Genomic DNA, 26,936 nt, shown 5'->3' with positions numbered 1-26,936 from the left:
GTAATGCAATTTCTTTCAAATCAAATTCGGAGGGATAATCCCTTGAGAATATAAAAAAGAAGTATGACAGAAACAGAAGCTTCCCTTTCCTGGAATGTTTCTTGACAGAACTATTACGGAGAGTGAGGGAGTAAAAATCTCCCCAGAGGGTCAAATGCAACCCCGGTATAAGCAGGTGCAACTCCACTGAGGGGAATGCAATTGCAGTTGCTTCTTCAAACAGCTGGATTTGGCCCAGTTTACACTGAGAAAAGTTCTAGCTTGTCCATTTATGCTGTTTCATTCTGCTCAAGGTAACCAGTCCCTCCACCTCTTTGTATGTGTTGGTTTCATAGCAGCACTTTGAATGTCCAGCTCTAAGAGAAGCAATGTCTGTTCACCTCTCCCGTTTCCAGCATCAGACGAATGCAAGAGACTGTGATGGGGAAAGGGGTCCCTTCTACACTGTGCCAACCAGGAACCACCGGTAATACTTCCAGTACTGAACCATTCACTTCCTACCTCAAGTTTCCAAGCAGTTTGCTCCACACACACAAAGAACCCCAAGCTCATTCCAAAACACATCAATCCTACTTTCAACTCCAAAGGTCTCTGCAAGCTAAGTAATTCAGCTATTGTTACTTGTGTACCACCAACAGTGTGCCTGCCAAGAATTTAGCTCCTCTACTAACATTATCTGCCTTCCTGTGTGGCTAACAGTACTGCACTTACCATACTATATTTTCAGAGAGAGAGAGGGAGGGAAAGGCATTTTTTTGCATCCCCCTACCCAGCACAAAACTCAGTCCTCAGTTAGCATTGCAACGTAAACACAGTTCAAAACTACGGATACATTGTTCATCCTTATTACAACCCCTTCTAGCAACACTGACTCTGACAGCACTGGGATCAGAACCATTGCTACCTTGGCTCTGCTCAGCACGAACAGGACAAATAACTGCCCCTTCCACTTTGCAATGCATTCCTTCGCACCACAGAATGCACCGTCGTAAGCTCCGTCACCCTATTGCCACAGAAATCAGATTTGTGCGAGGTGGAGGAACGAAACAGACCCATGTACAGGCAAAACACAATAAATAAATCAAACATTCTGGTAAGTCAGATTAAAACCAACCCTTCCTCTCTTCCCTGCTTTATTAGCCCCAATATAGTGATGCACTTAAGCAAATATTTTGACTTTAAGCATGTGCTTAAAGTCCATCCTTATTCAGCAAAGCACTCAAGCATGTGATTAAATGTGCCGCTGAATTAGGGCCTTTAAACGGACTGTACACCCACAGCTTTAATAAGAAGATGTAACTGAAAACATAATTCCATACAACAAAAGAGCTTAATAAAATTTCATAAGTAATAATTAAAAGACCAGCTATATCAAGGAGGAAGAAACACAAGCCAGATACCTTGGCCATATGGACACACCTTTAGTCTTCAGAAATGGTAGAACAGGACAGATATCTTGCTATTCCTGCTGCTCAGTTTTAACAAGCTAGTATCTTCAGTGTCTGCCAGTGTTGTTTATCCAGTGACTGGACTGGTAGGTCACATTCTTTCCTCCATTCGGGTTCTCTCATTCAGAGCACGGAGGGTAGATAGGGCACCTTCTGAGGAGCCAACCATTTGTTTTCCCCTCTGGGAAACTGAGCTCTAATACTTAGCCCCAGCTTGGGTTAATTAAAGGGCTTATGGGGACACGGCCTGGTCTTGGTCTCATACAAGTGCCTCACCAAACATGCTACAATGTGATGGCGAGTCGGACCTTATGGACCCAGGCCCTCATGCTCTTTTAATCCAGCCCTGCTGCTAGAAAATGATGTAGGTTGCTGTTTGCTCTCTGCCTCCAAGGGAAAGTTTCTGGCATTGTGCTGAAATGCAGGGGTGCCATCGGGGATAAATGGTCCATCCCTAAAGGACACGTCCTCACGACATGTCCCTTCCCTGCTCCCTCTAGCTCTCTGCAGTTTGTCTTCTCAGAACAAAACTTTCTTCCTCTCTTCCTGCAGTTCTCACAGACACAATGATCCCTCTGATGCCACTGATGAAGAGAAACTATTTATAATAAAATTAACAAAACAACATCAATAATAATACTAAGCAAAAAATAACACAAAGATGCAGGAATGCGTGTGCAATTAAAACCCAGAGTAAAATATAATAAAATAATAATAATCAGAACAATTATACAGTAAAATAACAATATAATTCCTTTTAATGACACAAGCAGCATGACGCTTTCATACCTGAACCAATAGGACATGAGAGGAATGCAACGGAAATGTACAGGGAGAATAGGGAATTTCCTGGCTTTGATAAATGGGAAAGTGTGGTCTTTTTAAAGGAAGAATGTAAGGTGCATGGGCTGTTGAGAGATCAGATCCTGATTTACATTATATTTAGTAGGAGTGAGGGAGAGATGGGAAAATAAAACAGTTCAAGGATAGCCCATGAATCTGAAATGGCAAACATGAGGGATACTTGATGGTTTACCAAAATAAAATAATCTTGCCCAATCTATGCATATTGAGATCCCTTCCTTCTTCAAGGCTGGAGAAATGCTCATGATCAGATATTACAGCAGTGCTTGTCTCTTGCCAGTTTCTCTCTCTCTCTCTCTCTCTCCCTTTTCCTTAACTCCATCCATGGGATGCATCCCTCTTCACTCTGCCAATTGACCTGCCATCTTCTAGCATCTTGCAGTAAACCTTGAAACACTCCTTGCTATAGTGGCACTGAATGGCCATGGAGACCTAATCTTTGATGGGCACACGCCACCAAACCTTCTTCTTATTGGGCTCTTCTCCCCTCACCCCCAAGTACATATGAAATTCTAAGTATTGATGCAATGGTGCACCTATTTTTATTGCCTTTTCTCTCTTAACCCTCTCAGCTGTAAGAAAATCTCTCTTTGGAAACTACCCGAAAACAAGACCGTTTAGAGTTCCTTTGGAGCTGAGGACCCAGAGCAAGAATTTTTTCACCAAGTTCAAACAGCATTCTAATATAGCTTTTATACAAATGAGATGTGGCGGGGAGAACACGATCATAACAACATTACAACAGGTAGGGCCTTGATGTCTCAAAATTTTCTCTTTTCACTCAGGAAACCTGAGTTTGACTCTCTAGACTGAATTCTCTCATTCTCTTGCTTTCTTTTCCCCCAATCTTTGGAATTCTACTAGAAGTGTCCTTAAGCATTCCCATTCTGATGGATCAAATCCCCACTCTCCCTTCTCTCTGATATAGTACTCTGGCAATGTAACGCTCTAGATGTTTGTAAAGCAAGGATGGGAGGAATCTGTCCTTCTAATCCTCTAAGAATGTTAGCAAACAGCAGAATGAGAATTAAACGTCTGATGGGGAAATTTTTTATTCCCAAAGGGGAAAAAAAAACAGTCCCACAACCTTTGACCCTTTGGGAAGCTACATGTTGGTCTCATGACCAATCTGGTCACTTCTAGCCGTATATTGTTAAACAGGTATCTGGGGGTATGTCCTTCCAGCCCCCACAAGCCTTCCTGACACCTGCACGTTGGCAAATGACTACAAACCAACAACAGGGGTGGAAAAATAACCTTAGAAGAAAATCAACACCACCACAAAATCAACACCACCGCAAAAGAAGAAGAGCTCAGATGAAATTCTGACTAGCCTCAGTCAGTTTCTAGGAGTACCAATGGAAGTAAACCCTTAAACCGCATCTGTAGTTCGGTAAGGCACTACGAGGGAATGATGTAAAACTAAGACTGTGACAGTTGTAATGGCTGTGCTGAGGAACACACCACAGAGAGAAGGCAGCATCTGCACGCGTGCACGCACACACACATACACACACACACATATACATACATACCTGGACAATCACATTTGTTACATGCCTATGTTATATCTTTTTTTTTTCTTTTTTGTTTTTGTTTTTGTGCAATCACATTGAGGAATAGTCTATTGGTATCACTGAAGTTCAACACAATATAGTAAAAAGGGTGTATGTACTGTATAGTGCTACATTCTACCAAGGGGCCAGAGAAATTTTCTACTCCTACACTAAAAGAGCTGGGGATTAAAAAGAAAATTTCCAAATAAAATAAAATAAAGAAACTGAAATCCAATATACACTATTAAAGAACTTTTTAAGAATAACATTTCTCAGGGATTTATCCAGGGTGCTCACAGAAAGGGGAAAATAGCCCCAAATGCTTCTGATCTTGACAAATGGTGTGTATTCTTGTTTGTGTGTACACATTTTAAGCATATCAGTGCTAGGTCTGAAATTTAGAGTGATGGAAAAAATTCCTTCTCTTCCCCTCCTCCAGCCCTGTCTGCTCCCCTCCTTTTACCTTCCCCCATGGAAAACACCTCATACACCTTTGGGTTACAGAGACCAGTGCAAAAATGGGGCATGATCCCTTTGAAATTTCTGGATAAATCCCTAATCTGTAGATTTACTGGGTTAAAAACATAATGGATTTTGTTTTAGGTGTTCTGGACAACAAATTCCTAAATGTAGCTCATTATCAGATTAAAATAATCTTTAAAAGTCTATTGGTGAAGTACTCCAAACACAGGACCCACTTTGGGTCCATCTGTTCCCCCTCCCCCCTAGTTTGGTGCAGAATGGTTTTGTATTTTGTGTTTTATTTTTCTCACTTTTTTTTTCCTTTTTCTTTTTTTTTTTTAAATAAAAAGTGTAGAATTAGTTCTTTCCTTCTTTCCTTTCTCATTTCTCCCTTAAAATCTCCTTCGTTCAAGTTTCAAGTGAGCCTCCCATTGCATTGTTTGTCATGTTCTTCAGTATAAAAACAGCCACCTCACTCCCTCTTTGCAGGTCTCTCTCTCTCTCTCTCATTCCAGTGTTTAGATGTAAGGGTACTGGTTGACCTTGGTGGGGCTCAGCGGGTATCCAGTGTAGACTGTGGAAGCGGGTGAAGCACTGATATAGGTCTGATGGGCAAACTGAGCCTGGTACTGACTTGGGTGGATGGTGGGTGATGGCAGAACCCGAGGGCCCATGCTGACAGGAACCTGGTGGACAATGCTGGCCGGGTAAGTGGTGTGTTGCACAGCATGACGAGCAGACCCTTGGGAGGCCACCAGGTGAGCAACAGTGCCTGTGGAGCCCAGAGCAGCGGGAGCGGTGTATGTGTAGAGGTGGGGCTGGGTGGGGAGGTGAGCCGCTGCTGCCGCAGCCAGGTGGGGGTGGACCGTACCATGGCTGGGACTATTGTGTGGGAAGGAGTACGGAGCCTGAGCTATTGTTGGAGTGATGTAGGCTTGCTGTCGCCGGTGACTCCCTGTGCGATCAGTCGTGATGTGCTGCTGGGCCTGCACAAAGAGAGCACAATACAGGACAGTTAGAAGACAACAGGTTTTTCTTTTCCTCTAGCTCCTGGAGTGAGCTCCTTCCAGAGCCAAGGTGATTTCTGTGATGGTTCTCGGGGTACCAAGGAGTATGAGTCACCTTGTTAACCCCCTGCCTTCAGGGGAGAGACCTTCTTATGCTCGAGTGGGAGTCTGCTCCCTGACACCTCCAGCCTGTTCACCATCCATGCACTCTCCTCTGGGCTATGCCAGCCTTTCCTTTGCCTTGAAGATTAACAATAGGGGCACCCCAGTCTCTGAGCCCCATTGAAGCATTCCCCTGTAGAGTCCAGCCCCTTCTCCACTGAACACTCACAGAAATACTAGGTCTGCTGTCCCCAAAAGAACAGAGTGCACACCAGCTTGAATGATTCAACTCATAAGAACAGCCACACTGGGTTAGACCAAAGGTCCATCTAGCCCAGTATCCTGTCTTCCGACAGTGGCCAATGCAAGGTTCTTCAGATGGAATGAACAGAACAGGGAATCATCAAGCAATCAATCCCCTGTTGCCCATTCCCAATTCTGGCAAAACTGAGGCTAGGGACACCATCCCTGCCATCCTGGCTACTAGCCATTGATGGACCTATGCTCCATGAACTTAGCTAGTTCTTTCTAAACCCTAAACTAAGGATCAGCTCCTTGTATAATACCACAGCACTGAGATATATTTATAGAAAACAACAGTAAGGTTATCATCAAAGATTCAAGAGCGAGAGACAGTAAGGCTAATGGAAACAAAAGGGCTACCAGATTTCTAGAGATTAAATTTAACAGGCTAACCTTCTGTCTAAAGAATGTAACCTCCCCTCACAAGACCTTTGCAGCCTTTCAACCAATCAAGTTTAGTTGTGATCCCATTTTCAGGAACGCAATCACACTGCCCAATTATTTCCTAGGTGCAGATAAAGGGCTGCCTTTCTAGCCTTCTCCTTATGCCTCCCAAAGTTCATTGTCTCTACCCAGAGGCAAGATAAACCCATCTGACTTATTCTCCAGTGCGTCATCCCACTGATTTCGTATGTAAATAGGGTTTCCTTTGTGTTGGCGTACAATGCTTAATTTACATGCAGACAGAGAGATAAGTCAATAAATATCTTTTGTCTGATAGAAAACCTGTCTGTCAACTCTGCCTTGATACAGACTTCAGAACATATTTCCAGTATATGGACATAACTCTTATACAGTGTCTGTACATACATTTCACAACAATATTAATGACCATCATGATCCTAGCTTTCTTTTAAGACCTCACATGACATTCCTTGGTAAACCAGAATGGACACACCTGAATCAGGAGATTCTGAGGGGTTTTGGGGTCACAATTTCCCATGTGTTTTTCCCCTCCTCCTCAAATCCTCAGTGTCATAGTAAACTTCTCTTGGAAGCAGCGAGGCTGCACAGGGTCCCTCAAAAACCTGTGTTCCATGGGTCCACCACAGCAGCTCTCCAGAGAACAGTACAAGACTGCACTCATTGCCTGGAAGGGCAGCTAACATGAGGACTCCCACAACCTTGCATTGCAGTGATGCAGTAAGAGTTTCTGCTGTGAGATCCATGGCTAGGTTCAGATAAGCCTTCTTAAAATTTGACAGTGAATTTAATGCGATGAAAACTGCTGAACTGAAAGCCCTGGAGTCCAGCATGGGCAGAGGCAGTTGCACTGATTTATGTATTGATTTAATAATGGTGGTCTTTGCTGCTCTTACTTCCTTGGTTGGCAGCCTAACATACTCCCCCAGCAACTCCGGGCCCCAACAGACCCTGAACACTGTCCTCTCTCAGAACTCTCATGTAATGAGCTGTGACTTCTTGAACAAAGGTAACTTCTGTTCTTGCCTTAAGAGAGCAGATATGTTCTTCCCAAACACTAGGGATTTTCTAAGCTGGTTCCTTACATTGCATGATGGTGCCAAAGTGTTTCCTCAGTCAGTTATGACTATTGTGCAATCTGACAGTCAAAGTATTAAATAACCAAGAAAACAGGAACTAGAAAACAATTGCCAAAGAAGAATGACACTGCCCCATTTTTCATACTTCTATTTTCCAATTCCCCTTTATCATTTTCCTAAATCCTCCGCCTGTAATCTTTAGGGTCCAGAATGTTGCAGACCAGCTACACTCTCATTCTTGGAAGCAGGATCCCATTATCTCCACCCTTCACCAGTTTCACTCACTTTTATTCCCTCACTTTTAATTTAGAGATGGTCAATTTTTTTCAAATTTTCAGTTACATTTTGAAACATGGGTTTTGCCAGAAAATGTTGTTTTTTGAACAGCTTCTTTTATTCAGTGCTGTATCAAAGTGAACACTGCCCTCTGAGTTCTCAGAGCTTCCCACTCCTGAAATCTTGGCATCTTTGCTGTCCCCTCCTGAAGGCCATTAACACAATAGAGAAGAGATGGGTCTCAGATGAAATAAACACAAAGAATATTCTTATTGAAACTGCTGGGCAGAACTGGGCTTCTTTGGCTCTGACTCAGAAACACATCTGGTGCAGCCTGCTGTCACCCAACTGGGGTTGCAAAGTCTTGGCCCAGATTGAGCAATCTTGAAATGGACTTCTGACTACACTACATCTCTGGCTGGCCACAATTTGTATGCCCACTCCACTTGTCACTGCTGACTGGAAATGTCTTCCACCCCGGCAGCCAGTCACACCCTCCCTTCAAACCTCACTCAAAAGGCATTGTCTTGACATTTGACTATCATTGAGATGAATCCCCACCCCTTTCTTATACCCTCCCCCTCCATTCTCCTCTATAATCAGCACACAGACCTGTCTGTCTACATTACTTCTCTTTTCTCTCAAGGTTAAACGTTTTAACTTTTCAGATACTTTGTATATGCAATGTACGTGCAACCCTGCATGGTTTATTAGCAGTGGGAATTGAACTGGGGACTTTTGGTTCTAAAAGCATGAGCCCCTTTTCTCTGTGCTGAAAGATGTAACTGTCCCACACACCACTAGAGGGCGAGAGAGTACTACACTGAGTGGGTTTGGGTTACATAAGGAAGATGCTATGTCAAAATACACATTAGATGGCACATTTTTGTGGGATCTACTACTGCCTCCTTCCCAGGTTGCTTACCTGGCTGAGATTAAGAGGCTGCTGCTGCTGGAAATGTGGTCCTGGCCGCTGCTGCCTATAGGCAATGGCTCCAGACGAGCTCCCTGAAGAGTGACCACTGGTGGAGGTCACAATGTTGGAGGACTTGGACTTGTAGGAGGATGAGTGATGACTGGTAGTGACTGTGACGGGAAAGAAAACACATGTGTTCTTAAATAATGTCTTACATCATCTAACCAACCCTTCCCTCACTGAATCGCCTCTGGGTGGCTTGTGGAAGGAGACACATAAGAAAGGGTGCATTGGAAATGGCTCCTCCTAGCTATAGGAAGGTACTTACCTAACAGTACCTCTGGGAGCTCACAAACATGGGCCTGCCAGTTGCCCCCAAGGCAACAATACAAACTCCACTATGTGAATCGCTAACTGGTCTGGAGGCTGGTTTACAGAACCCTCAGAAGTGCCAGAAAGTGTCCTGCTTGGGGAATGGCAGGAAGCGAGTGGGCACATGCTAAGGAGAGAAAGGAAAAGATAGAGGCCTGGAATGCAGAGCAAGAAAAGCCCTTAGCTTGGCCAACCTCACTGTGAATAGGGAGGGAGAACAAGGGAGAGCCCATGCTCTGAGCCTTGGTGCACAATTTCGCAACTGCAATGTATGACACAAAAGGACAATCACACAGCTCAGAACGCAGCGCTGCAGGTGGGAACTGCAGAAAAGGGCCCTTTTTGATCCGGTGTGTTTTCCAGAACAGTGGAGGCTCTGAAGGTGGGTGAGCAAACCTGACACACCCAGTCCAGGGAAGCCTGTTCCCTAGAAACGTTAGCAGGTTTGGATGAAAAACAAGGCTTTCAATCTAAGTAACTCTTGCCCATTTCAAAGTAAATATATAACCTTACATGGCAGCTCTAACTGGTGTAAGGACCCTGATATCAATGTCTGCAGTAGGGGCCAAATTCTGCTCTCGGGTGATCACTGATGTTACCGAGAAAAAACTTAGCCCTTATGACTCCCAGCTACACTGAAGTGCCTCTGTGCAACATGTTAATAATGCACTATGCCTCCAAGAACAGCTGTGCAAAGTGTGCTGGGAGAGAGAAGGCGCACACCATCTATTTTTTAAAGAACCTGAAGAGTGAGATTCTTCCAAGATTGTTGTTTATTTCTTATGATTATTTTCTTGAGGGAAGAAGTGCAATTTACCTGGTATCAGGCTATCGCATTCTACCAACACCTCACTGGCTTGGGTTTTCAGCGGTGGCACGATTATAGTTCGGGGGTTCCCGCTGCAGTGGGTCTCTGGTACCCCTTTTGTATCATAGGTGTTCCCATTACTGTGTGGCCCACGGTGTTGCACTGAATAGGGGCTGTTGTTGCTGGAGGAATCAGAGTAGGGCGAATCGTGCACTGTGACACAGCTGATGACGTTTTTTCTTTGCTTGGACAGGGTGCTGAAAATCAAACAACATGGAAGATAGTGAATAGGCAAGAACTGTCTGAATACCAACATTCCATCCCATCCTCAACCTACTCCTTAACAATGAGGGTGCTCGCAGGCTTAAAGTTAAGCATGTGCTTCAGTGCTTTGCCAGATCAGGGCCACCCAAGCCAAATCCTGGCTCCTAAACTCACTTCTTACTATTCAGGCAAACCCTCATTGAAGTCACATGAGTTTTGTCTGAGCAAGGACTGAGTAAAATCCCGAGCAGGGATCTTATAATTGACCTTACATGCACAGCTTAGAATAGTGCTCAGACCGACTGCTAGACTTATTTCCAAGCTATTTACTATCTCTTGGCAGGAGAAGCTCAGCAGAGCACACTACATTAAGTTGCATTTCTTACCAGTCACACAAAAATGCAGCATCTCCCCCCTCGCCCAGCAAAGATTTAATAATAGATGTTACAGTGGGGTTTCATATGATTAAAATTCCATTTGTACAAAATATATTTACTAATGCACTATAGAGCATATATATTCATAAATACTTGAAATGAAAGGACAGCTGAAGAAAATCAACAATGTATATTTGCTATGCAGAATCCTTGGGTTTTATTCTCTTACTCGTTAATTTGCAACATTCAGTAATTCGCAACAGGTCTCCTGACATTAATGCGAATTACTGAGGTCCTGCTGCACCTAATCTATCTATGGCATCAAAGAAGTGATTAAAAAGGAACATCAACATCAACATTTCCAGGATTATTGCTAGAAGTTCATTAGGCTAGACTGCACCCGCGCTGTTGGGATTCGCTCCACTACTGTGTCTAATTATTCCTGATGGTTTATCCTTCCCATTATGAGCTTGTTTAGAGAAAAAAGAGAGAGAGGTGGGGGATGGGAGACAGGGGGAAGATTTGCTTAAATGGCTCATATCCTTGACAGCGCACAGACCTTGACTACAGAAAATAGCTCCTATGTTTCACTGATTACATTATGTTGTTATGGCAACTGAAGTTTTTAAAATGATGAAAAGAAATGGATAGCGCATAAAGAGCTAAGTAATTAGACTCAGTAGTGGAAACAGTCCCAACAGGAACAAAAACACCATATAGAAATAACAGCACATCTCTTAACCTCTTGAGTGCCACTCTTTTTTTTCCTTTCCCCATTGAGGCTCAGTTCAATTCCTTCCCTCTGACACATTGTTAACTCAAGAGAGGATCTGATTATTCTGGATTCAGCCACTGGTGGGCATTTTGTCCTTGGCTCAGCATTACTAACTATCCAAGTTAAAGTAGGCAAATGTTGCAGACCTCCAGACCAGCTTGCACTACAAGCAATTTTTATTTATTTGTGCATTTATTTATTTATTTTTACAGTGCAAGAAAAAGTGAGCTACACCTCTTTAGCAGCATTATTGATTTCACCACATTTCCCTGACAAAGAGTCTTTCCAGCAGCCTTCCTTGGTGGCAACTGTCCAGCTTTCCCCTTGCTTCTGGGGTTTGAAAAGCTTTTATTTAATTTCTTGTCCTTCACATGGAACGCCCACTAACGTGCTGCTTTAAAAACCAACTTCTCCAGTGCCTGATTCTGCAATGCTTTCTCAGGCGAGTAATCCTTACTCCATGAGCTCCACAGATTTCAAAGGCTTTATGATTATTACAGGAGCACATAAAAAGCCCTGACCTAAATTAGAGCCTCAGTGTTCTAGGCACTGTACAAAATACATAGCGACAGTCCCTGATCTGCACTTACAATTTAAATAGACAAGCCAGATAAATGGTGGGAGGAATGGTGACTCCATTGTACAGATGGGAACTGAGGCTCAGTGAGATTAAGTGATCACAGAGGAAGCCTGGAGTAGAGCACAGAATTGAATCCACTCCTCCCATGAGTAAAGGACTTCTTTTAAAGGGGTTGCAATAACAGACTGTTCTATTCTTCAATTTAATCCCCTCTTCCATCAAGAGGTGGACAGGGTGCTGTGTTTGAAATGGAGAGAATAATGGCATGTCTTAGAATGACAACTGCCTTATTCAAAGGAAGATGTAACAGTTTTGATATGGTGCTGCAAGAAAGAACGTTAAGCTGATAAAAATGACTCTTATCAATATTCCATTTGCCTAATAGAAATGCCGTAATTTCACATTTACGAGTATCTGTAATATTTGCCCTTTGCAACTGCCCTCTGCTGCCTGAGAAGGAGAGACGTATGTTCTCTAACACTGAGCATTATTACCTTTAATAAAGAAAAATCAAGTTACTGAACTGTGTTCTGACAACTGATAAGGATCTGACTGCATTTCTTTTATAGCCCCTTCCTTACATACAGGGCTCAGAGGCTGAGCTGTAAACATTTGTTCCTGGCTGATACTTGGTATGCAAAGGGCTCAGCTGTGGGAGTGGAAGAGCACTTTTTCCTAGACATGAAACCTGGGTGTTTTATTATTCTAGACTTTTCATATTTTATGCCATTGTGATTGAGAGATCTTGAAGGCAGGGTCATCTTGTTGTTAGATGTTTGGACGTTGCCTAGTAGAACAGGGCTGGAGCCACCAGCCTCTTCCTATTACAAATAACAACAATGACAATGTTTAGTTATTTTCTTTTGGTACAGGAGGTAAGCTGGCATCATCAAGGAAAGAACTGTGCTTCCATCAGCAAAGATTTCCTCCTCAAGGTGCATTGGTTACAATAAGAAAAGCAAGTGCACCAGAAATCAAACATATAAAATGAACAAAACCCCAGCCCTCTAAAGAGAGGGAAGAGTATTATGATCTTCATTTTACAGACGGGGAACTGAGCGAGACTAAAGCTCCAATCCTGCCAACACTTATGCATCTGCTTAACTTTACCACTACAAGTAGTGCCAATGTAATTAATGGGCCAACTCCAGGTAGTAATGTTAAGCACATACATAAACGTTTGCAGGATCCTGGCCTAACCATGGTGCCTAACTTTAAGAAAATGAGTAGCTTCACCAAAAATCCAAGTTTATTTTCTTTATAAAAGTTAATAACTATAATCACTGTTAGAGCCCATACATCTCTCCCTAGAGAACAGAGAAGCCAAATAGGACAACTCATATATTTACAGCTAGGTACCTGCTTAAGTACCTTTCTGAAGTGGGGCCAAAGAGATTCAGGATGGGATTTTCAAAAGCATCTAAGTGAGTTAGCTGCTCAGCTTGCACTGCAAATAAATTGATTTCAGTGGGACTACTCTTGGGCTTAAAGTCAGGCATCTACTTCAACGGGCCTTTTGAAAATCCCACCCTGAAACCAAGGCCACACAGGAGCTTTCCCTTCTCAAAGCCTTCCAAGTAGCAAGTGGTTATTCTCCCTTCTGATTTCCCATGAGAGTCTGATATGGGCATTCAGTCCATGGCCTGCTGTGTTACAGTACTAGGCCTGGCAGACCTATGTGAATCTGGGGAGGGGTGTTAATTCCCAGCTCCCTGAAAATCAGAGGGCCTCTGCATCCTGTCACACGGCACTAAGGTAGCCTACTTGGCAGGCTTTCTGTATTTCTATAGCACAGCTGCAGCTTTCTGTGGAAGTTCCAGGTTATTCAGACACATAGTTAAAAACACTGATGTGGTCTGCACCCTTCTTATTACACATGCGTGTATTCATGGCTGCTGCCTGGACAGCAGCTCTCCCAGCTGCAGTCATAGTAGCCCATGCAAGCAGTCTCGAGAGGGGTGGCAGTCCACCCTCACAGATAACAAAGTATCCATTCTGCAGCCAGGACTCCAAGAGGCACTGTTATGTTGCTCTTAAAGTAGCATCTGCAAAAAATGTCTTTTAAGATGACTATTCTTTATTTATTATAAATCACTATATGTATGCCTAGTATTTTTACCAGGCACATAGAAAGAAAAGTGCCCTGCCCTACTGAGCTTGATATCAAACTCAGACCACAGAACAGTTCACGTCCAAGAGGTATGGAGGCACTGAGCATGTCCGTGCACGTTTGAGAGCATGGACCGCTTCCAGTGACTTCCATCAAAATGGCCTGGGTGCAGCTGAGAGAAAGAACTGGACCCCTTTTCCAAGAGGAGATCAGCATAGCAAGGCCTGTGGTGTTTCAGAAGGGATTTGAAGGAGGAAAGGGAAGACGCTTGGTGCAATGGGAGAAGGTATGAAGCCAGACGGAGGGGCGGCCTGGCGAAATGGTATTGTGATCTGGCCCTGGGGCAGTGGTGTGCAGACTTATCCAATTGTGCACCCCCTTACGAGTAACAGAATCTGTCTGCACCTCCCCCAGCCAATTACTGCATTGCCATGACTTCTTCAGCCGTGGAACCTGGTCTGAAGGTGGAGCTGGGGGCAGAACTGGGGATGAGGGAGAAAGGAGCTGGGGCTAGAGATGAAGCTGGGATATGCTGGGGGTGGAGAGGGAATGAAGGTGGAGCAGGGGGTAGAGTGGAGCTGTGGCTGAGGGTAGAGCGGGGTTGGGGAGCAGAGCGGGCCTGGAGGCAGTGCAGGACTGCGGGCGGAATGGGTTTGGGGGTGGAGCTGATCTGAGGCAGAGCGGCTCAAGGCTGGAAGCATGGTGCTCCCTACCTGCCCCACCATGGGGGCTGGCACTGGACTGGAGACCGAGCAGGACTGGGGGCTGAATGGGGTTGGGGGAGGAGTGAGGCCGGGGTAGGAGCTGGTCTGGGGGCGGAGCGGGGCTGGAAATGTGGCACTCCTTCCCAATCCCCCATAGAGACTCTCCCTGACCCTGCTGTGCATCCCTCTGAATGTTCCTCCACTCCCCCCTAAGGGGGCGTGCCCCCAGTTTGGGGACCACTGTACTAAGGTCTGGCACTGCAGCCTTTGTAAATCGACATCACTCTATAGAAGCGGAGTTCTACTCACTGAGGATTGGGCCCTGTGATGAGCTGCCAAAATCTTAACAACCAGTTCCCTATAAAAAGTTCTGATTTAAGGGATGTGCCACCGTACGTATTTTTTGTACCAATAGGGTTACCACACGTCCGTATTTTCCTGGGAGGAATTTTTAAAGTTCTAAAGTTCTTTTTTAAAAAGAGTGGCCTGAACTAGAAATGAGCTCTGTTTCACATGTGTGGGTCCCTGCCACTCCCTGGGGGTGTGCACATGTGTGGGTCCCAGCTGCTCCCTGCCCCCCTTATTGAAGCAGGTGGGCAGGGTTACTGCCGTGGGAACTGCAGGGCACCAGTGGACGTGTCGCCGGCTGCAGACAGGGGCATGGGGCTGGCTGCGAGCAGGGCAGGGGGTGCAGAGCTGGCTGGAGACAGGAGGGTGCGTGGTTGACTGGAGGCAAGAGAGTGTGGGGTTGGCTGGCTTCGGGCAGAGCCACACGGGAGTGCAGCAGGGATTGGCAGGGCTAGAGACAGAGGAGTGTGGGGCTGGTTGGCTTCGACAGAAGGGTGTGGCAGGAGTTGGCTGGAGACAGGGGAGGGTGTGCGGCAGGGGCTGGCTGTGGGCAGGGCAGGGGGTGTAGCAGGGGCTGGCTGTGGGCAAGGCAGGGAATATGGGAGGGGCTGGCTGCGGGCAGAGCAGGGGGTGCGGGAGGGGCTGGCTGCGGGCAGAAGGTGCGGGGCACTGACAGGGAGAGCTTATCGGAGCAGCCCGAGCAGCAGGACGCAGCCCAAGCCCAGCAGAGCAGCCGGAGACTCACCAAGCAGCAGTGGGAGCCCCAGGGCCAGGCGGCGGCCCACATGACTCCTGCAGTGCAGCGCCCCCGGCGGTAGGAGGAGGAATTACACACTTCTCGGCCAGAGCCCATCAAAGCTGCAGCGCCCCCTCCTCGCAGGGAAGTGGGTTAACAAGTGGTTCTAAAACTGCTTCAAAATTTAACAACTGGTTTGCGTGAACCGGTTCCAGCTCACCACTGATTGGGCCTTAAGTCTTTTAGGACTGACAGTTTTTCATGACCAGGATCTTCTTTTCCTAACTGAAAATATCAAGTCCTAGAAGATGTAAAGGTAACACACTGGTCATTATGTGTCTGGGCCTGTTACAGCTCTCAGCTTGAGAGTCTGCCTGCTTAGCTCAAACTGTGGCGACTCATGCTTCCAGCTGCGGAGGCTCCCTGGTTCAGGCCCTAGGGCTGACAAAAATGGAAGCCATTTCACAAACAGACCTTCTGGTTCACAAGCGTTTACACCATACCACCTTACCTCTCCAGAAACCACATCATAGTGCATTCTGACATGGCCCAAAGCACAGAACAGGGCTAAGCCTATAACACTCTCTTCTATGGCTCTCAAGGCCCAATAACTTGCAGCTTTCTGAATTGTTGCCACTTCAGAATGAACCACAATAAACTCTATGCAAAGAAAGTTTACCCACATAAACCCACAAAAACTAAGGAAATTCCATGTGAAGGCTGAAATCCCCTAACACTGAAACATGACGTGCCACTTATTTCAGTACTGGGACCTTACGTATCTTTGCCGTTCCACCTCCTCACCTGACCTCTGACATGTCCTACTATTCTCATTTCACCTCTCTTTGTGCATCACACAGAACTGTACAGTCAGTGCTTGTGAAAATGAGAAATATTCATTAGAAACGATATTGAGCCCACTGAATCTGTTTTCACTTGTCTGAGACCCAACCCGGAACTTGAACTTGATACAGAATGAGCTGTATGTGTGTTCATCACTGTCCTCTACTGGAGGGAGTTAGACATGCTAAAGCATTTAGTAGTTTCTAACAGTTCTGCTACCGCAGGCCTGGTGGGAGAGCTTCTGCTGTCTGTTATTCCAAGCACTAGTTGCCTGGGGTGGTTTATTTGTTTACTTGTTTTAGAGAAAGGATGGGAATTCTAACTTTGTTCTCTGATGATTGTGATTAGTCAATGTGATGGCTATGTAGATCATTAATAATAATGCCATTATATATTAAATACCAAGGGTGAAATGTATCCCCATTAAAGTCAACACGAATTTTGCCCTTGACTTTAATGGGGACATGATTTCATCCCAAGTACTTATGTGTATATAAATTAGTACTTTTTTTGCTTTATTCCAGGATCGGCAACATCCCTTGGCCCGTGCCGCTTCCCACAGCCCTCATTGCTGGGAGCGGCAAACCTGTGGACACGGCAGGTAAACAAACCGGCCCAGCCCACCAGCGGATTTCCCTGATGGGCTGCATGCCAGAGGTTGCCGATCCCTGCTTTATACACTATGCTCTATGCGTCCTGCATGTTTGTAAATAACACAATGGGCCCTGATCCTGACTGGGCTCTTTGAACATTACTGCACTGCAAGCATACACATATATACACACAAAGAAACAACGCTCTAGATCCTCAGTTACACTGAATTTATGCCACCCAAGGACTCCCCCCTATGTAAGAAGAAAACTCAGCTGCCCTTCTAAGGAAATGCTCTTTGCCTTTGCAGTGTGAGGAGCAAGAATCTGGTCCAACACATGTAATATAGTAAGTATGAATAACAAATTAAGCTGCTCACAATCAGTTGTATAAATGATAGGTCTCGCATAGTTCTTTTTAAGCTACAGGTGAATTTTGTGATAGTGAAGTGTGCCAATGCTTGACAGGTCTATAGGGCACAGTTACACTCTGCCTACCTAGCCTAGCAGGACAGTGGCTCCTGTATGGAGCCTTTAGTCTAGGGGATAGAAACAAGAAATGGAGAGGGGTGATCTTTAAGGCAGTGGTGTCCAAACTTTTTAGTAAGGCAACCCACCAGCTGCATTTTGTCTTTTTTGGGACCCACTCAGAGTCCAAATTCATGAGGGAGGGCCCAAAATCACAGTTCAGTGTCTTCCCCTTGTCTTCGGCCTCCTCCTCACTCCACTGAGGGGGCACCAACCACCCACAGCAGCTCCTCCATCCTTGCACCAGAACCCTAATCCCAGCCCACTTTTAAGGAGAGGCCCCAGGGAAAAAGGGGTTGGAGAGTGAGCCTGCCCCTCGTTCTGCAAATGGGGGCTCCTGTCCCATGGGTCTGGGCCCCGCTCCAGGTGTTGGGACCTGGCACACAGAATTGTTTGGCCATGGAGGGGCAGCTGGGTCAAACCTGAGTGGCTTTGCAATTCTGTGCACCAGGTCATATCACCTGGAACAGGAAGCCAGGCAGAGCCCCACAGGACAGGAGCCACTGTTTGGGGTGGGCTCACTCTCCAATCCACCTCCCCTCCACACTGGGCCCACAACCCATCTACAACCTTCCCACAACCCACTAGTGGGTTAAAATCCACCTTGGGACACACTGCTTTAGGGCATCAACAGGGCTATAGATGATAACTGGGAGGTGAAAGGATCTCATGCTTCCTTGTGGGTACAACTGCTACTTCTTTTCTCTTTTAAAAGTCTCCTCCTAAGCCAAGGAATCATCAGTGTTTTCTTTTTAGAAAATTGTTGCAGGGGTTGTTGTTTTTGTTGTTATAAAGTCACGAAGGGCACCTCCTCACTGCCCTCCTTTCAATCCCTGCTTCCTGCCATGCTCTGCTATGCTAGAGTTAGCGGCATGTGAAATTATACCTCCTGCTGCTATTACCGCCGGCCTAGTCCTGTATGTTAGTCATTCACGAGCAGCACACGCATTCTCTCACTCGCTTATATCCATAATTTATTCATCCCAAGATGCACTTGTGCTTCTGTTCTATATTTAAGCTGTTTTATTTTTCTCCTGTTAACTTCAGAAGTATTTAATCAGCTGAGTATGTACACCTAAAAAAAGAAGCTACAAAATGAAAAGTTATGGAAGGGCTACATAGCTCAGGTGACTATGAGTGAGGAATGCTAGCAATCAGTCTGGCTGGCTGGCTCCCATTGCCATAGTATTGGAGGACTTCAGTACAGAAACTTACAAAAATGCCAAGTCTCTCAATTTATAAGAAATCTGTAAAATCTAAATTTTGTTTTGAATTTCCTCACGCCTCCAGGGAAACCAGTGGGACCTAAACTTTTCTCTCCAGAGAAATAACTCACAGAACTGTTGTTCTTCAGCACAGCAGAAACCATCTTTTTTAGACCAAAGGATGCTGAGCTCAGGGGAGTTTCTTTGGAAAAGACAGTGAACTGAGAATGCCGTCTAAAGATCTCTTGGTGGTAAAGTCATCGTATAAGCCTTACTCTTCTCCCCTTTGCAATCTATGGCAACGACGATAATACCAGTCTCCAGTAGGTGGCACTCTTTTGTACATTGGAAACCACATGCTTCCAAAGACCCATAGGACTTCCATTGGAAACTTTATAGCTCCCTGCTGCTTCTGAGAACGGGGGACTCGCAATTTTTAAAAATATCTGTTGATTTTAAAATAGTTATAGGAAGCTATACATATCAACAATGTAAAATACACAGAAGAATTAAACAAAGTCCTGGACTGCCTGTTACACCACCTTGGCAACTTCTCAAAACTTTCACTTGCACACCTGTATTTTCCATTAGATAGGAAAGAAATTCTTCCCATAGCATGTGGAATTCTCCTTATTCTTACAGATAAAGGGTCTGACCCTCCTTTATTAGAAAGCCACTTTGTACTGCTCTGGTATTGCAGAAGCGCCTTAATGTAGGAGTAAACTCTCACTTTAAGGCTTATTCTTCCAGAGCACTGTAAAGGGGCTTTAGCATAACTGAGAATCTGGCCCAATATATGCAAGTGGGACAATTTTGTCCATGTCAATATTATCGGTCTTTTAAAACTGGAAGTGGGACATAAGAATATTTTTATCTGCTAAGGATCAATCTCTTTGCATAACCATGGCCAACTGCAAATGTATTTATTTATTTCTTTATTTGGGGGAAGATGACTTTCTAGTCCCAGGGACTCAAGGAAAATCATGTAATAAATTCAGGGCTTAATCCAAAATCAGGGAAGACAGTGGAAAAACTCCACTGACATCAATGAGCTTTGGTACAGACTGTTAGTTCTGACTCAATTAGCAAATTATGATTCCATACTAATTCTGTAACATTTGACCAGAAGTGTCTAATATTAGTACATTGATAAATAATATGTGCCAAGTTATCCCCATGGCTTTCACGCTACCAGCACTCATCGTTGCTGAACAGGCTAAAATTTCCACAAATACGTATGAGTCCAGTAAAGCCTTTGCATGGATTTCCAAATGTTACAATTTTATTTTAAGTATCAGAGGGGTAGCTGTGTTAGTCTGAATCTGTAAAAAGCGACAAAGAGTCCTGTGGTACCTTATGGACTAACAGACGTATTGGAGCATAAGCTTTCGTGGGTTGATACCCACTTCGTCGGATGCATGTAGTGGAAATTTCCAGAGGCAGGGTATAAATATGCAGGCAAGAATCAGTCTAGAGAGAACGAAGTTAGTTCTATCAGGGAGGATGAGGCTCTCTTCTAGCAGCTGAGGTGTGAACACCAAGGGAGGAGAAACTGCTTTTGTAGTTCGCAAGTCATTCACAGTCTTTGTTTAATCCTGAGCTGATGGTGTCAAATTTGACACTATCAGCTGTGGCCAACTACAAAAGCAGTTTCTCCTCCCTTGGTGTTCACACCTCAGCTACTAAACGAGGGCCTCATCCTCTCTGATTAAACTAACTAGTTATCTCTAGACTGATTCTTGCCTGCATATTTATACCTGCCTCTGGAAATTTCCACTTCATGCATCCGACGAAGTGGGTATTCACCCACGAAGCTTATGCTCCAAAATGTCTGTTAATTTTATTTTAGGCTCATTTGCAGCCCCTGTTGTACAGTTCTGTATAGTTGGCCATTCTCTCCCATCAAACACATATCCTTAATCTGAATTCCCATCTTTCTTTGAGAGGCACAAGAAGAATGATGAGGAGAAACTTAACTAAAGGTAGCAAACTTCAGATAGGACACTACAGATTAGATCCTCGATTTGGCCATGTCAAAGGGTCCCAAGCAACCTGACTTCAATTTCTCTAATGCTTTCACCAAAGATAACTCCCTCATCCTGGACACTCTTCTCCCTCTGCTTCTGAGACTCTGGCCCTTCCCTGCTTCTCCAGTCATTCTGCTCCGAGCAGAGCTGGTGAATTTTTTTATGTGAATAGTTTTTTCAACAAAAAATGCAGATTCAGGCTGAATCAGAAGCATCCATACATTTTGTTTCAGCATTTCCAAAATAAAATGCTTTGATTTTTCATTTGAGAAAGACATTTTGTTTCAGAATTTTCCTTAATTTAATTAAAAAAGATTAAAAAAATACTTAAAACTCTAAAACCAAAATGAAACAAAAATAAACTTGGGGGTGAACAAAATGTTTAGTTTGATCTGAAATGTTCTTTTTCCAATTTTTCATTTTAATAGAGAAAAACAAACAAAAAATGTTGCAGTCCAATCCAAAACATTTTTTTGGAGGGTGGGGGTTTCCAATGGCCAAACAGAAAAATTGATTATTCACCTAGCCCTACTTTGGAGCTTCTCCTCTACCTGTTCTCTGGCCAACACCCTGCAGGCCTCTGTCCTCAACCCACTCCTATCTTCATTTTACAAGTTATCCCTTGGAAACTTCATACACTCTTCCATGCTGACATATCCTAACACTGCCTCTCCTCCTCTGACCTCTGATTTCTTCATCCAGCCTCTCCTCTGTCTCCCTCACACGTTAGCATGGATACTGTGCTTCCAATTCAAAATGTAACATGATGAAAACTCAATCCCTGTTTTTTCTCCTGAGCTCCCCATTTTCCTTCCTTGACGATCCCACCATCCTCCCGTTCACCAAGCCTCACAATGTTAGTTTTCAACTTTTCTCTTTCCTTGTCCCTACAATACTAGCTGTTACAAACATCCCCCCCCCCCCCAAAAGAAAACAAAAAAACAAAAAAACCCTGGCACTATCTCTAAAATCCATCCTTTCCTTTCCACTCCTTGTCCACGCCTTGGTCATCTCTCACCTTGACTACTGCAACCACCTCTCCCACTCATCCTCCAGCTTCAAACTTGTTCCCTTCCAATCCAGATAATCTTTCTGCTCTGCCATTCCAATAATCCTGGAAGACTGTAGCATTCTTCTAGATAGATGCTAGGAGCTGGATTAAGTGAGGGGTTCTCTCAGATTTTTCATTTTGTGGATCGCTGTCCTCTTAACTATCCTTTCATGGGCTTTTTGTTCTAAACTTCTAGGCCCTGCAGAAATCCACAGCTCTTTACCTCTCTGATCTCCTCTCTTTCCCCAGCCAGGCCTCTCAGCTTCCCTTTGTATCCCTCTCTCATTCTCATCTTTATACCTTCTCCCATGATATCACCAATAATTAGAATACCTTTCTCTTACTGCACCTGGCTTCCACCCTCTCTTCCAAATCCTTTCTTGAAATACACTTTTTCTGTGAAACCAACTGACCAAAGAAGTGTTATAATAATTATTTACAAAAAAAAAAACGTAAACTATCCTGCGCTGCTTTATGATCTCTCCATCTTTCTGGTCATCTGGTACATGACAGGTCTGATTTTGAGAGGTGCTGAGCTTCTGCCAATCCAACTGAAATCATAGGAGTGTTCAGCACCTCTGAAAATAAAGCCCTGTGGTTCTTAGGTTCTCTCTGCAAGGTTGTAAGCTCATTGAGGCAGGCACCATCTCGTCTGTTCTGTACACATTTTCAGTGCACCACTAATAATCATCACAGCACTGAGATTCAGAGCTATAGATATCTCAGATGATTGAAGGCCAATCTGCTGTGGAGCAGGTTCTAAATAAAGATGCTTTAATTTTATCTTTTATTATCGAAGGGACAAGGTTAGAAAATTCCCAGCTGAGTTAGTAGCGCAAAGATTCTATAATTCTTCAGCTATTTGCAAGACTGATCTCTGCAGCTCCTAAAACAGACTGACATTTTGTGACTGGTGTAGGATGGGAAAACCTGGAATGGTCAGGCTTTGACTGTGCACATGTGAGGAAAGGTGCTGAAATGAGAGCCTTGGAATAAGAAGTCCTCGCTTTATTCATGGACCAAGAACAGCAAAGGCAGCTTCCCTGTACTACTGTATCTACTGTGACTGGGTGGATCAGTTCTATGAGAAGAGGGACGTTCAGTCTTCATGGTCCACTTGTTTTTTGCCTCCCTGCTGAGGCAACCAATGGGGTGCCAATTAGTTCCAAAAGTAGTGATATTTTTTGTGATATGACACCAATGAGAATTGGACAGATACTCCTCACAATTTATTTCACCTAATGAGGTATTCATGACACACAATCATTAGAGTTTTTCAAGAATAAGTTAGGAGAAGCACTATATATGGACATAATAGCGTGGTAGCCTTCTTCACAGAGGCTGAGGATTGGACTAGATAAGATATTCTCCAACCTTTTCATTCTATGGATCACCTAGACAGAGAGATCTGATCCTGAACTATCTGCTCTCCCAACCCCAATTCCTCACTGCTTTGTTCTGTGTAGCTATCTTAGGTATTTATATAGCCCCTATTATCTTAATATCTGAGCACCTCACAATCTTTAATATATTTCTTCTCACAACATCCCTGTGAGGTGAGGAAATATTATGTCCCTTTTATAGATGGAGTAACTGAGGCACAAAGGGATCAAGTAAATTGCCCATGGTCATACAGGAAGTCTGTGGCAGAGCAGGGAACTGAATGCAGCTCTCCTGAGCCCCAGGTTAGCACTCTCATCACTGAACCATGCCAACTCTCTCTAGGGCAACTGCCAGGAATTGTTTTCCATGCCACTGTTGGCCCATACAGCATAGATTGTGTACCAATGGACTAGATTGTCTAGGTGGTCTTTGAGTTCCAACCTATTTCCTAAGATTCTATGGAGTTTCCCACACCCCAACCCCCCAACAGAGTACAGAATCACTGCTCACCTGGTGGGTGCATGTTTCTGTTCTTCTTCTTCATCTGTGTCACTGCTGATAGTGATGACACTGACTGCAGGGCTGGGTGTGTCGGGAATGACTATCGTCTGCCGCTGCCGCTCCCGCGTGGTGCTGGAAGCCATGTCTCCCCACCCACATGTGACAGAAGTGCTGCAGGCAGGGCTGTTGTGCACCATGGCACAGCGAGGGGGGGTATTCTCCTTCACGCGTTTCGATCGCTGAGGGGAGCTGATGGCCTGAGAGGATGAAACCTCATATGTAGGCACATTTCTGAAAATGACAAAAACAATCAGTTGGTTAAAACTCGGATTGCTCAGATATTACTGGCTTTTGAGTCCTGGCATCAACCTCTCTCGCATTCTTTGTTGTTGAGGGCTGGGCACACTACAAAACTGGTGTATTTGCTTCTTCAAGGGAGGGAGGAAGGGAGTGCCTCACATCACTCGAGCTGGCTGAAAAATGTTTGGGTTTCTTTCCTGTGGAAAATTTAGATTTTTTTGGCAAAAAATAAAAAAAAATAAAAATCGGTCTGAAAACCAAAATAGTTCAATTTGGAAATGCTGCCACATGGGAATGCCTGGCTATGGTGCATCCTGGAAGATGTAGTCCAGCCAAGCAGCTCACCACATTGAAGAGAATGGGAGCATGAGGCACCACAACTCCCATGAGACACTACTGCTGCATTTCCAAATCAAAATATTTGGTTTTTCACCCAAAATATTTCAGTTTTTTAACACTCTCCCCCCTAAATATTGAAGTTTTCCACAGAAAGCAGACATTTTTCATTAAAAAAAAAAACAAAAAAAATGTTTAGTCGAAAATCCAATTTCCTGTCACTTCCCCACCACACACACGCAAAAAAGTTTTGACAGAAAAATTTTGCCCAGCCTTCCTTATCTCAACAGCATTGCGGAGCAACACTGAGATGTTCCAGAGGGGGAGAGACTCAGTTTCATTTAGCTCTGATGTGAGGTGGCAAAGGCAATGGGTGCAGGGTGAAGAAGTAAATAGGTTTTTTTTCACTAGAGGGGAAATATTCTTGACTCCCTCCTTCCTAGTTCAATCCCCAGCACTAAAAGTAAATAAGGAAAATGAGGGTTTATTTGCATCAGGACCCTAAACACAGTGCCTGCCCATCAGAGGGTGGAGGCAACAAAAAGCCCTGACTGAAGAAGGATTCTCTAGTATTCACGTGATTATTCTCTAAAGCCTTTTTTCCCTCCCCTCTAGCAGAACATTTTCAGAGTCAAAGGAAAAAAGACAGTTACCTTTTCCATAATGATACCTTTTCGAGATGTGTTGTTCATGTCCATTCCATGTTAGCAGTGTGTGATCGCCACATGCACTGGTGCCAGAAGTTTTTCCATTAGCCGTATCTTTAGGGGACCGGCTCTGGCACCCTCTGTAATGGCATCCACATGGCGCGGTATAAGGGGCGCTGCCAGTTCCCCCCACTTCAGTTCCTTCTTGCCGGAAGCTCTGACAGTGGGGAAGGAAGGCGGGTCATGAAGTGGACATGAGCAACATATTTCGAAGAACACCAGATACGGAAAAGGTAACTGTCTTTTCTTCTTCGAGTGCTTGCTCATGTCCACTCTGTATTAGGTGACTCTAAAGCAGTAACCCTGGAGGTGGGTAGGAGTTCACGGATGTGTCGATTGGAACCCAGCTCTGTCAAACCCAACGTCGTCCCTGGCCTGCTGAGTGATGGCATAATGAGCAGTAAACATATGAACAAAGGCCCACATTGCGGTTCTACAGATGTCCTGGATAGGGATATACACCAGGAAAGCCGCCAAAGACGCCTGCACTCTCGCTGAGTGGGCTCTGACAATCGGCGGCAGCAGAACCCCCACCAGGTTGTAACAGGTCCTTATGCATGAGGTCATCCAACTGGAAATCCTCTGTGAGGATACTGGGTGATCCTTCATCCTATCCACTGTAGCGATGAAGAGTTGAGTCGATTTTCGGAAAGGCTTGGTATGTTTTAAGTAGAAAGCCAAGGCCCTCTGGATGTCCAGGGCGCAAAGATACCTCTCCTCACTGGTCTTGTGTGGTTTGGGACAGAACACTGGGAGGAAGATGTCTTGGTTCATAAGGAAGGTGGAGACCACCTTTGTCAGGAAGGCCAGATGGGGCCACAACTGAATCTTATCTTTGTAGAAGTCTGTGTATGGAGGTTCTGAGCTCACAGCTTTAATTTCAGACACCCGTCTTGCCAATGTCACCGCAACCAGGAACGCGACCTTCCATGACAGGTGGGAAAGGGAGCAGGAACCCAGCAGCTCAAAGGGTGGGTTGGTGAGCCTAGAGAGGACCAAGTTAAAATGCCACTGCAGGACAGGAGTCCTTACCTGCAGGAAGAGTCTCTCAAGCCCTCTCAACAATCTGACCGCCATGTCATGGGAAAACACCATCTGTCTTTGGATTGGTGGGTGAAAAGCAGAGATGGCTGCTAGATGCACTCTAATGGAAGGGTGTGCCATACTCCGGCTCCTCAAATGGAGCAGGTAGTCCAGGACAGCCTGTATGGAAGCACGTGAGGGAGAGATGCCATGTTCAAGACGCCCAGTGGGAAAACCTTGTCCACTTGGCCAGATAAGTCAGTCTAGTTGAGGGCTTCCTACTCCCCAGGAGGACCTGTTGGACTTATTTCGACCAGGTCCACTCCTCCAGGTTCAGGCACGCAGCATCCACACCAGGAGGTGGAGGGACATGAGTTTGGGGTGTAAGAGCCGGCTGTGATCCTGTGACAGCAAGTCCGGACAGTTGGGCAGGGGCCAGGGAGGGGCCGCTGACAAGCTCATGAGCATGCCAAACCAATGTTGGTGAGGCCACGCCAGGGTGACCACGACAACCTGCGTTTTGTCTCTCTTGATCTTTGCCAGGATCCTGCTGATGAGTGGAATTGGAGGGAATGCGTACATCAGGCCCCCTGACCATGAGAGGAGGAAGGCATCAGAGAGGGAACCTTTGCTCAGACCTTGCCGAGAGCAAAATCGGTGACATTTCCTGTTCTGTCTGGTGGCGAACAGATCCATTTGGGGAGTTCCCCACCTTTGGAAGATCATGCACGCTACCTCTGGATGGAGCAACCACTTGTGGTGAGAGAAGAAGTCCCTGCTGAGCTGATCTGCCAGCGTATTCTTGACGCCCGGAAGGTGACAAGCTTCCAGGTGGATTTCGTGGCTGATGCAGAAGGCCCATACACGGAGTGCCTCTTGACAGAGAGCTGATGAGCATGCTCCCCTTTGCCTGTTGATGTAGAACACTGAGG

General features: G+C 45.0%; 1 protein-coding gene across 2 annotated transcripts in view; it reads right to left on the bottom strand.

Moving 5' to 3' along the window:
• Positions 1-2,036: 2,036 nt before the first annotated feature.
• HIPK2 (homeodomain interacting protein kinase 2) overlaps positions 2,037-26,936 on the bottom strand; it is a 195,432-nt gene continuing 170,532 nt past the window's right edge. For both annotated transcript variants that reach the window (XM_032781963.2, XM_032781964.2), the window contains exons 12-15: positions 23,648-23,929; positions 9,626-9,873; positions 8,446-8,606; positions 2,037-5,316 (exon numbers count right to left, since the gene is read on the bottom strand). In XM_032781963.2, coding sequence (XP_032637854.1) covers positions 4,849-5,316; positions 8,446-8,606; positions 9,626-9,873; positions 23,648-23,929 — 1,159 coding nt within the window. In that variant the 3' untranslated portion in view covers positions 2,037-4,848. The remainder of the gene's footprint in view (positions 5,317-8,445; positions 8,607-9,625; positions 9,874-23,647; positions 23,930-26,936) is intronic.

The sequence above is a fragment of the Chelonoidis abingdonii genome, chromosome 1 (genome assembly GCF_003597395.2).
Source record: "Chelonoidis abingdonii isolate Lonesome George chromosome 1, CheloAbing_2.0, whole genome shotgun sequence".
Taxonomy (NCBI): Eukaryota; Metazoa; Chordata; order Testudines; family Testudinidae; genus Chelonoidis; species Chelonoidis abingdonii.
This window is presented reverse-complemented; position numbering and strand designations above follow the sequence as displayed.